General features: G+C 42.0%; 1 protein-coding gene across 1 annotated transcript in view; it reads right to left on the bottom strand.

Moving 5' to 3' along the window:
* Positions 1-15,393, bottom strand: part of megf10 (multiple EGF-like-domains 10) — a 45,101-nt gene that overhangs the window by 14,946 nt on the left and 14,762 nt on the right. Inside the window, exons 6-9 of the mRNA XM_068574870.1 lie at positions 9,124-9,370; positions 7,458-7,578; positions 6,748-6,884; positions 2,167-2,379 (exon numbers count right to left, since the gene is read on the bottom strand). Of these exons, the coding sequence (XP_068430971.1) occupies positions 2,167-2,379; positions 6,748-6,884; positions 7,458-7,578; positions 9,124-9,370 (718 nt within the window). The remainder of the gene's footprint in view (positions 1-2,166; positions 2,380-6,747; positions 6,885-7,457; positions 7,579-9,123; positions 9,371-15,393) is intronic.

Below are 15,393 nucleotides of genomic sequence, written 5' to 3'. Positions count from 1 at the left end.
CCACGCAATGTGCCACCTGCTCATCGGGACTATTGAACATTCACACAACGGAGACGGGAGCAACTTTGGGTTAAGCGTCTTGTCCAAGGTCATGTCGCCAGAGACCAAACCACCGACTATCTGATTCAAGGACTGAACCACCGTCCCCCCTGCTGTCTTATGGCAGCCTTAATTAACAGAGTATTACATATTCCAACAGCATTGTAGAAAATATAGATTCAGAAAAACACATCTTGCCCTGCTTGAAACGTCTAAATTAAACTATAGTATTTTTGCAGATTAAATTATAGTTAAGCATAGTCTTTGCCAGCTGATACTCAGCTCTGGCCTGGTGCCTCGTATGCCGCCTACACTCCATTCTATTGGGTTCCCAGCCCTTGCTGTCGCCCAGCACGACCAAATGGAACTCTGCCTGAAGTCACATGTGGTGTTTCACTTAGTTTTTGAAATGAAAAGGTAATAATGAAGTAGATCACTGGGTGAAGCGCTTGGCAGATGCTGTGAGACTGACAAGCGCTCTGTTGGAAACATACGGAGGCCTGGAGGATGGGGATGTTGTTGTTCAGATCATAGCATCGAACATGCCTATCGGGCTCAGGTCCAGGGGCCTAAAGAGGCCTCCTGGCCTTCGCCTAAAACATGTCCTTCAAAGAGACACTGTACCAACAAGTGAGAGACTCAAAGTGACCACAAAGAAACGTGAAACTGTAACGAGAAACACAATGACTACAAAGAGACACAACACAACAAGAACACGATAAAGCCTGTTGGTCTTGCACTTATGAAGAAGAGGTGGTGGGGCCTTTTGCATGTCTGAGCCCAGGGGCCAATCGTTTCATAACCCGCCCATGTGTCCAACATAGACAAAGTATGTTTCAGGGAGCAAAGTGTTGGTCATGGGGAATGTTGTACCTGCTCGTGCTTCTGTTGAAAGGTAAGAGGCTCACAGAATGTGTCGTCCTCTTTACCTTTTCTATGCAATTGAATGGCGTAATCTCACGACGGGACTGCACAGTGGTGCAGTGGCTATCACTGTCACCTCACAGCAAGAGGGGCCATGGTTTGATCCCCGATCCAGGATGTTTCCTCTGTGTGCACGTTCCCCATGTGGCAGCGCGGTACACCACATGGTGCACTGAAGGCGCAGGTAGAAAATCCACGGCCCGCCACTGCTATGGATGGATAACTGAGGCAGCGTGTCAGGCACAGAAAACCGTGCGAGGGGCGTCCCCTAGAGCACGCCTTTTATTTCTGCTCTTCTACGCGACAAACCTTCACCTACTCACTCGCGAGTAATTTTACTTTTTGACAGTGGTTGGACCCAGTCACCATTGTATCACTACATTAATTTGGCCACAATTCTCGTCTTTGGATTGACCGGATATCACACCTGACACGAACGCTCGGTGGCGGCATGAAGGTGGTTTCAAGACTCTTCCGCATCAGATTCACTCAGCAGAGTCTGAAGTTGCCACCTATTTGAAACACATGATATAACTACACATGAAATGAACATCAAGGAAGACAATTGGCACAGTCAGAGAGAAGAAAAAAACATTTAATAAACACATTTTGAAAAAAAGACCAAATCTGAGCTCAAAGTTTGTTGAAATGTCCTGAATCCAAACCGAACAACAATATTTTGTGAAGACAGGTCAAGGTCGTCTTGGAAGCAGAACTCTAAGAAACGCTCAACTGCTCCTTAAACTGGAGCACAAACTTAATTGCGCAGGTGTAACTGACTGAAGGAGGAGGGTGGGGATTATCTGCAGTAGCACAGGAGGAGCAGCCCTGTGCTTGTTCGTGGTTGTCTTTGACTGACAGCTGGCCCACCTGACACAGCACTCTCATTGAGGAGCAGCGGAACAGCTGTTCTCTGCTGACACATGCAGCTGCCAGCTGTGGCGGCCCAACTGATCACTGACTACTGGCCCACAGAGGTCAGCTGTCACCAGGGTCAACCATCACAGTGACAAACATAAACAGACAACACAGGAATACTTCTCACTCACATCTGTTTCACACTAGAATTTGAAAGATACAGCTTTCAACCCTAAGAGCCATGTTTTGGAATATTACAAACAAATTCCAGACTATTTTTCCAGATCATTAAATTGATCCCGTCTCCTACATGCGGGTTAAAGTTTGAACACTATGCTTGCATACCTGCGTGTGTTCTGGGCGTAGCACGGACACTTCCTGTCACAGCGGAGGCCGTAGTGTCTCTCAGGACACAGCCGGACGCCGCATGTCTCCCCCGTGTATCCCGGCTCACACAGACACAGCCCGTTGGTGTGGTAGCACTTGCTCTTGTTCTCACAGCGACACGTCTTCGCACAGCCGGCGCCGTAAGTACCAACCGGACACTCGTCCTGGCACCTGTTCACGGAGACAGACAGCGAGGTATCCGTGGTCAAGGATTGGAAAAGGTGGAGGTGATCAGTAACGAGTCTCCTGGAGGATGAAGTGCCTAAAAAATTTCTTTGACCATGTACTTTAAAGATGGATGTTAAGCAAGACTCGGTTTAGCAATCTGTACACAAATGAATAACAACACAGTTAAATAAACTGTACAAACCATGCTGACATTTTAAAGTCAGACTTCCACATTGTGCATCTGGCATTCTGAATGAAATGTAAGAATTCTGTTTATGAGCATAGTCATATGTCATAGTCACAGTCATATGTCATAGTCATATCTCTATATTAGGGGATAGAATCATTCCAAAAGTACAACATGAAACTAAAATAATTCCAGTTATGCAAGTTATGATTTATGGTTGAGTTTATGAGAGAAAACACTTTGTGGTAACTGGATGCGTTTAGTTTCAAACTGCTGACTGCGTGAAGTCAGCATTGATAAATTATTGTCACTAATTGCAAAATAAAAACCTGTAAATACGGATGTCTTTTTACATGCCAGCTATACAATATAAAACATTTACTTGCACTGTGATTGGCTGATGGTCCCTCTCATGCAGAGTAAGTCTGTATTCTATTTTCCTGACACTGATAATCAATTAAATAAAAACAATGATAACAATTGAAAATGAACTCCATTCATCTTTTATTCTGGAGGTATCACCAGGATGTGGTAAAGATTAGACATGGACATGAGCCGGTCAAAGTGTCAGTCAAGCTTCCTCATCCACCTCATGAGGGCCATACTAGGAACTGCACGCATGGCTCACCAGACATCAAGCTCTGGCGTGCATGAATATCCAACTAACGACAACGCTAGATATCCATATATAGATAGCATCAACTATCCTCAATAACATCAACGTTCATTCCAGATATAGGACTTTAATTCACCTACCAACCAACTAGCATACGCATGGTCCGACAGTGAGTGGAGAGAACCCTCCACCGTGCTGACTGCAGTGAAACGGCTCTGTGGTGGTTACACAGCTCTCTCTAGATCACAGGCACCGCTGCAACACAGAGCTTCAGCTAATGTGGCTGCAGCTAAGCCAAACAAACCGTTAGAAACGAATGCAGCGGGTCCTCATTATCTCACCCATGGTTACACAGCGCAGATATATCAGTCCAACCACAGAATCAAGCTGGGTTTGAAAATGAAATGGCCTGGTCCTCTGGCCCCATCATTTAGAGAAAAAAAGATATAAACTTCATTGTGTTTTCAAGTACTTCAAGATTTTTTTCGGAACCATCACTGCAGTTAATTTTGTATTTTTATGTTTTGTTTTATCTTAACGGCCCATTTTATTGTCCACATTCTTGCAAAGCACTGCCAAAAACAGTGGTGTTCCTTGTTCCGAGGGATAAATATTGCCCCCCCCTCGTTCCCCACAACCCTTCCATTGGGTTCGGGTGTGGCACGGCCAAACCAGTTGAGCAGTGCCATACTGTGACGTCCGGCTTCCCTGAAACCCTCATTTACTCATGGAGGGGCTATTCCTGTCTCGTCACTGGTCTGCTTAAGTATATGGTGCGTGCTCTCTGATATTGCTAATTATATGGGCCTGCAGCCCTGCGTGGCGCTCTGCTGAGATCTGTCTGTGAAAACAGCGGCTGGGCTTCCTGGTTTGGTTTTCTCTCTGCTCTCTGGAGGATGTGGAAGAGTTAGGCAAACACAGATGATCTGATTTGGATTTTTGTATTGTGTTTGGTACACTCTTCAGAATGTCATAATGAGGTCCACACAGGTTATATCATCTTCTGTAATCATAATAATTATACAACACTGATAATAGGTTTTGCACGTAACATCTTAAACTTAAAAGTATTAAATTAAAGCTGTCAGATAAAAGCAAAGGAGTAGCAATTACAATAATTGCCGCTGAAATGGAGAAGAGTGTTAGTAGAACTAGAACTATAAAGTAACACAAGATGTAAATACTTAGTGAATTAGAATTAGCTCCAAATTGAACCCCTGCAGTACTTGAGCAAACATACTTAGATACTTTCCACCACTGAAAAGAAGTATTTTGCATATAACATGCTAGTTTAAAAAAAAAAAAAGTTATTTATCTATACGTATACTTTTGTACTTCATTTTGCTGATTTGACACTTAAGACTGGGTGAAATAAAATGTACTAAATGGAGCATTTTTAGCTGACTTTCAGTGGCGGATGAAAGCATGCGTAGTGCTTTGGTGAGCAGTTCCAACAGCAGGGCGGTGTTTGTGTGTGTGTGTGGGACTGAGTCAAAATAAACTACTTTGTGTGTGTTCATGCTATGAAGGGACATGTCATCCAGTGCGACAGCGTGGCTCATTGATGTGTTTTAATAGTCTTTTGGACAACAACAAAGCTCTTTGAAACAGAAGAGCTGACAGCTGACGAGTGTGTTGTATTATTATGCCCATGAGCTGTGATGTCACCAGCCTTTGCTGTAAGCAAGCTGCATCATTTTTTAAGATGGTGATTTGGGGTTTTGCGTACAGCATTTGTTTCTGTGTTAATCTAAATGTCACCTCATTTCTTCACGGTGGTGAAACATCAATAAAAACTGCCACTAGAAAGATTAAAGGGACAAATGTTGCGACACCCTTCGCCCATCCTTATAGGGCAGAATTTACTTTGAAGGCGCGTTCAGACAATGAGTGGCTGCTGCTTATGTGGCTTAGTGTATTTGGAATTGGTATAAAAGTGTTGCTGGATAAATAGCTAGAATTACAGGGAACCATTATTCCTGTGTGTGATTGCTTGCTTGCTTTCCAAAAGCAGAAGTGGCATTCATTGTTTTATTCTGGAAGAGCGTTCTGATTCAAATGCTCTGCTGTGAGAAACGGTAGAACTAGGATTGTTTCTGTTTTTGATTTCATTCTTCTTTGTACCAGTTTTTAATAATAATAAAACACACACCATCTGCCTCTTGATGCAGACTGTTTATTCACATTGCGTCACTGTCTGCACCATTCAGACAGAGGTATGATTTCCTCAAGAAGCTCTGCATTTGTTGATCTACTGTTGTCATTCCTCACTGTAAGCATTCACAATGCCCACACAACACCATATGTGTGCTCATGACCTCTTACTGGTTGTTGTGCCTGCACCGATAAAATAGGCTCCTAAATGTGTGAAAATTATTTTGATTAGATTTTGATGGCTTGTGAGTCATGTATGGTCTTTACAAATACACAAGGAAGATTAAATAAGTGCCACAAACCAATTAGTGATGTCACGCTTACTACTTTCAAATGGGGAAAATGCCTTTGCGACTTTTTAATTACTCATGAATGTGCTGAAAAGCCGGGTGTCCCAGTTTTCCACCATCACCTATACGCGACATGCATTTTTGACTGACCCACAATTTGTATATTAACAAAAAAATTTGAAAAGAATTTTGTTTCTCATGGTCTGAGAGTCCTTCAGGTGCCTTTTGTCAAACGCCAGGTGGGCTGTCATGTGCTTTTTTATCGAGGAGTGACTTTCGTTTGAACACTCTACAATACAGCCTGATCTGTGGAATGCTGTAGAGATGGTTGTCCTTCTGGAAAGTTCTCCTCTCTTCATAGAACAATGCTGGACCTCTGTCAGAGTAACCATCTGGTTCCTGGTCACCTCCCTGACTAAGGCCTTTCTCCCCTGATTGCTCAGTTTGGCTGGGCGCTCAACTCTTGGAAGAGTCCTTGTGGTTCCAAACTTTTTCCATTTCCAGATGATGGAGGCCGCTGTGTTCATTGGAACCTTAAATGCTGCAGACATTTTTCTGTACCCGTCGCCAGATCTGTGCCTCGATACAATTCTGTCTCAAAGGTCTACAAACAATTCCTTGGACTTCATGGCTAGGTTTGTACTCTGACATGCACTTTCAGTTGTTGGACCTGATATAGACAGTTGTGTCCCTATCTAACTCATGTCCAATCAACTGATTTAGCACAGGTGAACTCCAATCAAGTTTTAGGAACATCTCAAGTATGATCAGTGGAAACAGGATGCACCTCAGAACTTTGTACTTATACTAATACATGTGATATTTTTATTTTTTTAATTATTTTTTTTTAATCTCTAATAGATTAGATTTTCTCCATAACTCTTTCCCAGTTGTCCTTATGGGGTGTTGTGTGTAGAATGTTGAGAGAAAAAAAAGAATTTAACCAAAGACCCGGACCAGGAGGAATCTTTTGTTGACTTTGACCACACCCACCCTTTCCCTAAGCCTGCTTATTAAAGGACACTTTTTGTTAAAGCATTATTGTGTCTTAGTTTCCTGTTTTATTGTTGAATCTTGCCTCCAAGTCCCCCGAGTTGCCACAATATATATAAGGTTGCTCTTACCGTTCTCCTGTGTACCCAGGGCTGCAGAGACACTGTCCAGAGGACAACACACAGAAGGCGTTGTTGTGACACTGACATTCTTGGGAACAGTTCTGTCCGAATCTCCCCTTCGGACATGGCTGGCCACACACCGTGCCCTGCACACAGCAAACACACATGTTGGTCACTTTTACACCTTATCATCTGGTTTCTGGTTCTGATATGTATGAACCTCTTTTTTTAATGTCTACTGGTGATGTGTCTATGGTTGTTTTAAAAGTTTGTCTTTGCCATGGGAGCTGCTTAAACTGTTTTCCGTTGTCTTTTTTGACAATGACAATAAAGTATTCAATCAATAAATCAATGGATATATTGAGACGAAATTAAGTCATTTTTTCTTTTCATGGTTGCAGCTTGTGTATTCTGTAATTTAGCCTTTAATTTCAAAACCGAACTGTTCAGAGCTCCTTTCACATTATAAATTCAAGACAATGATTTAGGACACTAGTATGCATGTCTGTGGCTTTTCTTCGCCGTTGTTGAATCTGTGTGAGCCATTTAATGGTACAGTATGTAGGATTTGGTGGCATCTTGGGGGGTGGTTGTAGATTAGAACAAACAAATCCCTGAGCTCGCTCCTCCCTTTCCAAAACTGCAGTATAGTGAGCTGACCTTTGGCCTCATTTAGAGGACATGCACACCATAATACACTACTTAAAGTGGAGGCCTACCATCCATCCTGCAGGACAGGAGCACTCTCCAGTCACATGGTGACACACTCCTCCATTCTGACATGGACATCTCTCCTCACACTGCTGCCCATGTTTACCTGGAGGACACAGGTCTTCACAGCTGTGAAAGAAACCAAAACACCATCTGGTTATTCTTTGCTACTTAGAGTTTTTCTCAATTGCTAAAACACTAAAACCCATTGGCTGAACAAAGTTCTCAGTTGCCTGAACTAAACGCTAACTGTGCAGTCTGTTGTCAATATCTTAAACACATGGTAAAACACAATTTACAGATCTCAGTTAGACTTTTCAGCAAAACTCTAAACACATTTTCAGTCTCAAAACGCATTCTGCACTCTCATGCACATGTCATTCATACTGCAAGACATAAGTGGGAACAATCAAACACATGTCATTGATTACACACAATCACTTAAAATGGATTTCACTTGTGTCAAATGATGTAACACAACCAATATAAGCCAGTTTAGAGAGCAAACAGGTGGTTGATTTTTGTCCCTTTTACTCGACTATTGTTTACTGTAGTAGGCCTAAAGTGCATTGTAGGCCGTATAATGTACAATAAACAAATTGCATGGCCTTAAACATGGTGCTTTCTATTTGTTACAGTAACAGTATTGACTACTAAATAGATGTTGGCCGCTTGTAGGTTCATATCAACAAAGGACAATAATTACAGTATCACAGAGACAAAGGACACGTTTGTGAGCTGCACGGTACAGTACTGTAGAGCAAAGCACAGAAGTCATTTCTGATCCATTTTGAGCTACTGTAATGTTTTCGTTTATATGAAATTAGTTTTGAGATTAAACATTTACTTCTCTCTGAGAACTATATGTTTTGAACAATGTGTTTTCTATTATTGGTGTATTGTTGACTGACTGCTTGATAGCGCATATTATTTTGATCACTTTGTTTATGATCGGAGAGCAATGTTTGACTTTGAGCACAGGTAAAACTGTTTTGAGGCGAAAGTTTCATTTTGCAAGAGGATTCCGAGGTTTTGTACAAAGTGCTTGAAGAGGAGATTTTGTGCTGACAGTTTTGAGAAAATGGGTGACCGTTTCAATGTGTCTTAGCAATCTCGAAAAAAAAAAAGGTCATATATGGAAGTTTTACGACTGTTATATGAATAATCATATAACAGTCGTAAAACTCGAGGTGGAGGTGTGGTTATATGAGTATTATGTCACTTATATGTTTTGGTTAAAAATTACAATTACATGGTAAATAGAGCTTCCATTAACCTTTATTTAGTACTATCTATGCCAGGAGATTATGTACTCAGTTGGATAGTTGTGTGTGAGTGTGTGTGTGTGTGTGTGTGTATCGGAGAGAGACAGAGAGACAGAGAGAGAGAGACAGAGAGAGAGAGAGAGATAGAGAGAGAGAGAGAGAGAGAGAGAGAGAGAGAGAGAGAGAGAAAGAGAGAATATCTCTGTGTCTGTCCACACCTACATAATGTAATAATGTGTTGCTGGCCAATAGGAGAAGGGGAGCTCAAACAGCTCAGGCAGTAGAGGAACTGGCTGATGCAACATAGAATATAAAACTGATGGCTACTGAAGCGCAACAGGTGTTTCTCAATGAGTTTTTAAGGATGTTATTAGGATCAGATTCTCACACATTGTGTCCTTTGACTTACAAAGCTCCAGTGTATCCTGGGGAGCACTTGCATTCTCCGGTAACATGGTGACAGGCCGCTCCGTTCTGGCACTGGCATTTCTGCTGGCATCCGTTTCCGTAGGTGCCCACTTCACACTCAGCCTCGCAGCGCCAGCCTCGGTACCCAGGAGTGCAGATACAGGCTCCGGTGATGGGGTTACACAACGCGCTGTTCTGGCACTGACATCTGTTACTGCAGTGGGGACCCCAGTGGTTACTGTCACAAGCTAAGGGGAAGATGAAAGAGAAGAGACAAGATTTAGTTCATCTTGATTTACATGTATCATGGCACAGATCAGGTCTGATTGTTGGCAAGCTTCAAGAAGGGATTCTGAGCTCACAAAAGCTCACAAAGTTTTATCTTTGCCTTTTCCCAGGAATGTCCAGCTGCAGTGTTTAGGCAAAAAAAACTATAGATGAACCGATGCTGATACTGGATATCTGTATCGGTGACACTCGGTCATTTCTATACATGATACTTTTATGTCTACCGGTATGTATTTTTGAACTAATATTTTTTGTTGAAGACTGATGTTGCCATACACATAAAATAATGCCCGGAGTTACTTTAGTGAGGCATACAGCTTATTAAAACACTGTATCAACCGATACCCAGGTCCCAGGTATCATGACTGGAGAAGTCAGATCGGTGCATCTCTCGTTAAGGTAAATGTTCTTAACAAAAGTACTTGGTTGTATGTTTAGGGAAAGATCTTGGTTTGGGTTCAAACGACTCTGAAAGTTGCGTTACTAAAGTATGTTATTAAAGGACAAGAAAAGCGGTCTCCTGGGTTAAAGTTTTGTGTTTTTAAACTCACCTAGATCTCCTCTCTAAGTGAACTTTGTAACTCTTTATACTACATAACCTGCTCTGGCTTACGATTACGTCAATTACATAATTCTGCTTACGAATGATATCGTATTACATTTTGTAGATAGAACTACAAACAGTGTATAACCTACATCCAGACAAAGAAAACAAAACATAAAGATTAGCCTAACAACGTCATGATGAAGTGCAACAATGATCTCAAAGGGGTCCAGGACAACCTTCTACGACTGCTGATGGCTCTCCTTCCAAAGGAGTCCAACTGTGAAAGTGCTTGATGGATGTGGCTAGTGTTATGCAATGGTACACTTTATAGGGGCAATATTTAGTTATCTAAATTATAGGTTCTACATTTTCCTTATTATAACCAAACCCATTAAAAGGACCAAACCAACAATTTGTTAGTCCATCTCTCGAAACATCTCAAGACTCCCCGATCCTGTCTGTCTATTAAAAGATACGCCGCGTGTCAATGCTAATGTAGTCACTTCTGACTTGTCTTTCTGACATGAGAGCTGCACACATACTAGTTTCTGCTAAGTCTAAATATTCTGAGACTGCTTACATTAATTTAACCAAGTATCCAGAGTAGTGCTATCGTACTCTTTGAACTGAGGACAGTAGCTAGAAGCAAAACTCATGCCTCTTTGCATTGTTTGGCTCAAGATGTTGCTGATAACTTTCAACTTTTTACTTGTCTCCAAAGGTCATTGTTTAAATGTTAATCATGAACAACAGCGCAGCCTGAACCAAATCTAAGATTAGGCTCTGAGCCGCGGGCCACCACATTCTCAATCACCAAGCTCTCGAGGCGGAACCTGAAGCTGGCCCCTCATCACCAACATGAAAACCACCTGATTCTACAAGCAGTAGAACGTCAATGACTTTCAATTACTGTGTGGCAGGCGGGCTACGACCTGAACCCACCTCATTAACCTTCAGCTGTTGGATTTCAGCCTTAATCAGACCACACCTTCTAAACATGAGCAAGCTCTGCCATGTGTCTGGCCTTCCCATCACCGCTCGCAAATGGAGCCTTCATCATGTGTAACCACAGTAAACTGCTAAATCTGAGAATGTGTTGTTTAGTTCTAGACGTCTTTCATCTTGTCACGTCACATCTCGCCACTGCCCACTCAGGGCCTGGCGATGACTGGGGGCTAAATAGGAGAGAGTCAGGAGGGTTTACAGTGACTGCCAGACCTTTCATTATGGGACTCTGCGTCATAGACGTCTATATTAAGTTCAGGGAAAAGTGAGAAAGACAGAAATTGAAGGTTTAGATAAGGACTTTGTAACGTACACAGTGTATTTTACTGTGGCGCAGTTGTCAGCTCGCGGTTTAACAGGTCATTAGCCACTAAAGGGTCATTCTACTTTTTGTGAACCGGCTTTGGCCAACATCTGTATTAGTTATGATAACATTCCACTCACCATAGTATCTGATTGACGTATTTCAAGGCACCCATCAATGCACAAACTCAATAAACTCAGACATCAGTCATGGGGTGGCTCTTACTTTGAAGCCGATTAATTTAGGTGCACCGAACGCTTCCGTAGTGTCACCGGAACAAATTTGCCAATTTCAGCCTGACGTAAAAGCACGTATTGTTCAGTAGTTTCTGTTCTCAGCTGCCGCAAGTCGCTGAGTCACAGCTTCACAGGTGTTCAGTCTACGGCAGGCTCGCGCTGCAGACTCAGCGTCCCCGGATTGAACATGAATCGTGCATGAGCAAAGCCGCCGCTGATAGCTGTCAGCTGTCCTTCACATCTCCACCTCATTCAACCAGATGTCAGTGCACTTGTTCAAGACAACACAGACTGGACTTTTCTCACTGAGGAAGAAAAACTGAACGGAAAACATGAAAAGCACTTATTGCTTTTGTATAAAGTGAATCAATTGCTGGTCTTTAACATCTTTAAGGTAAGCAACAGACTGAACATGGACAAAAGAAGGAGTGGTTTGTCCCTCACAGGGACCCATACTACTGAACAGTACCTGTTCAGAAAAAATATTTATAAACTATATATGAATGTATGTTAAGTTGCTGTTGCTCCAGAGTGCCTGTTATATTGCTCTGATAACATTACTTCAAAATAAAAGCCTACAATACACTAGTTTTTACTTCATTATTGAAATTGGCGCATAATAATGCGATTAATCGCAGAAAAATCATGCGATAAATCAGTAAATTTTTTTAAACTTTGCCCAGCCCTAATAAAAACACTTTAAAAATTTTCAAAAGAGACAATTTAAAATGTATTTAAATCCTTTGGTCCCAAAAGTTGTAAAATGCACCAATAAACAGAATGACTGCGTGTCCGTGCTGTCTGCAGCAGTGCGTGTACGTGTCTCTATGGAAGTATAAGCGAGACGCTACTGTACACGGACACACATGTCAACATGTTGGAGTTGACTGAACTACAGTCAGTACTATAGTGGGTTGTTTTCTTGTTACTGCGGTGTTGTTTACAACCTTTGTCTGACTGCTCATGTTTCTGATCCATCTGACTTATTTTAGTGACGTCTGTGTTAACAAATCAAGAATAGGAAAAACCAATTCAAAGGGTTATTTTTAATTTCGGTTGACCAACAAACGTCTGAGCAAACTTCATCCGCTGATGAAGACAGTGAAAGGTTTGAAAGCACCAGAAAAAGCCAGTTGATGTTGAGTTTTATATCCTTTTATCCTTTTTTTATCCTTGACTTTTATTTCAAGGTCTTCCCAGGTCAAGAACACAGTTCACTCTTTAACGCACTTCTCATGTGTGCTGCGGCGACATTGTCCATTTTGCTGGTGCACAACAGATAATCTGAGAAATATCATTTCTCACCAACATGTCAACGGGTTGCCGAGAATCAATTGTCAACCCTCACGGCAAAACCTTTTGTCTTTAACTTCATCTCAATCCAGACTCAACAGCTGGCTTCATCTTTCCGGGGCTTCATCCCTGAAAGAACAGTGTCTGCTAAACACATGTTGTGTGGCATCCTGCCGGCTGACCTCTGCAGCTGATTGTGTGTTCACCGCTCTCCACTAGAACAGTCAGGAATAGCGGCTGGGGGAAAAGGAAGTGATGGCAGTGAAGTGTGTTTTATGGACAGATGTGACTTTCTTTCTGGATGTGTGAAGAGAACAGATTCAGTACCGTTTCCTGAGCAACAGCAGCAGGGTTACACACAACGTTAAGTGAAACAGTTTTCTGAATCACATGATCGGACTTCTACCAAAGAGGAAAGACATACAAAGACCACGACTAAATCCATTTCACTTTTAAAGAGGGGGATTTTATAACAGTCATACAATATATATTCAGTAAATATTTGTTTCAATCATTTCCTTAAGCTCAGTCGTGCATGTTTTGTGTCGTCAAAATGACCTGCAGTGGCTCTGGTCCTTTAAATAAACAAGAAACAAAAGTCTGAGTGTCGGATTTCAGAAAAGCACACATTTTCATATCACATTCTCATTTATAGTCCTTTATTTTATAATAACACAAACTTCTTTTCATGAAATAAAAATAACACATGTCTCTATTGTTCTACTAATGGTGCCACCTGATGAATGCTGAAGTCCAAAAAAAGTCTTAAGCTGCTAAACGTTTCTCTATCTCAACCGCCATCTCTAACTTTGTCTGCTTGGAACTCACTGCATCAAAAGAGTTGACTGATGCTGATGAGAAACGAGGGAAATAATAGTGGAGTATGCAGGGTAACCAAGAGGCTAAAAAGCTTTGCAATGTTGGCATTTACATTATAATTATGAATAACTTGTCCATATCTTCATTCAGAACTTTCAGATGTCTTTTTGAGGAGGCTCAGACCGCTTTTAGTTGAACATCTAATAAAGTCTTCAATGGAAAAGTCACAATACATTGAACAAAATTAAATCATTTCCATCATAAAGGAATGGTATCAAATTAATTATTCCGCTTCTATTTGTTGGTGGTAAGCCTTTCAAAAATAACATTTCCACTTTGGCCACTCAACTGCTCTCCCGCGTACACAAAAGAGACACACACCTGTGTGTATCTGACGTCCAAAGCTTAGGGTTTTCTTTCTTTTTTTTGCCGTTGCCTGGCAGCTAATGCTTTGCTTTGGGCCTGCCAAACTAGATTTCGAAAGTACTGAACCGAAAAGATCCTCACCCCTTGTTTCAGGCCTCCATCCAAAACCAAATGAGATGTATTGATCACTGTTGGAATGCAAAGACTCTCACCAACTATCACTGAACATGCTTTTAAGATAAGTAGCCTATGCTAGCTTTAAGTTCATCTTCATAATTATAGATGTTTCTTACCTACATTATTATCAGAGTCCTCAGTTAGTCATACAAACAGTGCCATATATAAAAATATATTTTTGCTTAAATAATGCATTTCTTTTGAGCTCAAGGTCTGTCCCTCCACTCCGCTAACAGCCTGGTTTCATGTGCCCAGTAACACAACCATCTCCAACCATTCCACAATCCCGAAGTAGTTCAAGTGATTAACAGGCTCCTTTCATTCCTTCGACATTAGCCAGCTTCACTGTGACCTGATTAAAAGAAGCATACAGTACTTCCTTTTCCTCCGGCGGTCAGGCCCTGTGTGACAAACAGTGGCGAGGACCGAGGGGGAGGTTTAGGGGACAAAGAGGAGGAGGAGATTAGAGATAATAAGATGCACACGTAAAAGCCTTCCTGCATTCAAATCTGCCATCCCGGTACCTTTGTGAAACCTGACCCAGATTGAAGAAGGGCCAAACTCCAGGAGCTCGGGGCTCCTCATCTGCTTGCCGAAGAACAGACTGGTTCTGTCATTGGCCTATTCAAGATGAGCGGACAAAAAGGACTGCACTGTGCCAGGGTTTGGTCACAAGGCTGTGTCATTATTCACTGCAACGAATGATGACTACAAAGACAGGGAACCTTCTGCATACACCATTCTTTTTTTCATATCCATGCAGACACAACAAGTCATAAAAATGAAGGAGAAAAAAAGAAGCTTCATCACACCGAGGGAGTTCTCAGGGGCAAAAAAAGGGCCAGTGAAGAAGAGAGAAAGGCCGGAGCGGTAACTCGAGCTGCCAGTTGTTCAGACTTGGCTTGGCGCTGGCTGTCCTCACTGGGGAGGGATTGGGGCCGGGATGTTTTTCCCTCTATTTGGTGATTACCCAGTCTACATGGCACGGTGCACTCATGGGAAGCAAACACGTCTTTCACACTGATACGGTGGATTCACAGGAAGGAAAAACATCTGTAGCGTTCCTACAGTTTTCAGCTGAAGCCAAATGTGTCGTCCTCCGGATTTTTATTATGATCATAAACTATCTCATGAGTCTCCATGAGGAAATGGCTATTACTGTAAATGTCCTTCTTTATGATCCTCTCCATGATTGTGTTATAGTTCCCAAAGGCACTCAAACAGCAAGATGTCCTC

The sequence above is a fragment of the Clinocottus analis genome, unplaced genomic scaffold, assembly GCF_023055335.1.
Source record: "Clinocottus analis isolate CAN_PGR_092001 unplaced genomic scaffold, fCliAna1.0.p SCAF_13, whole genome shotgun sequence".
Taxonomy (NCBI): Eukaryota; Metazoa; Chordata; class Actinopteri; order Perciformes; family Cottidae; genus Clinocottus; species Clinocottus analis.
Note: the sequence above shows the minus strand (reverse complement) of the source record. Positions and strands in the feature narration are given on the sequence as shown.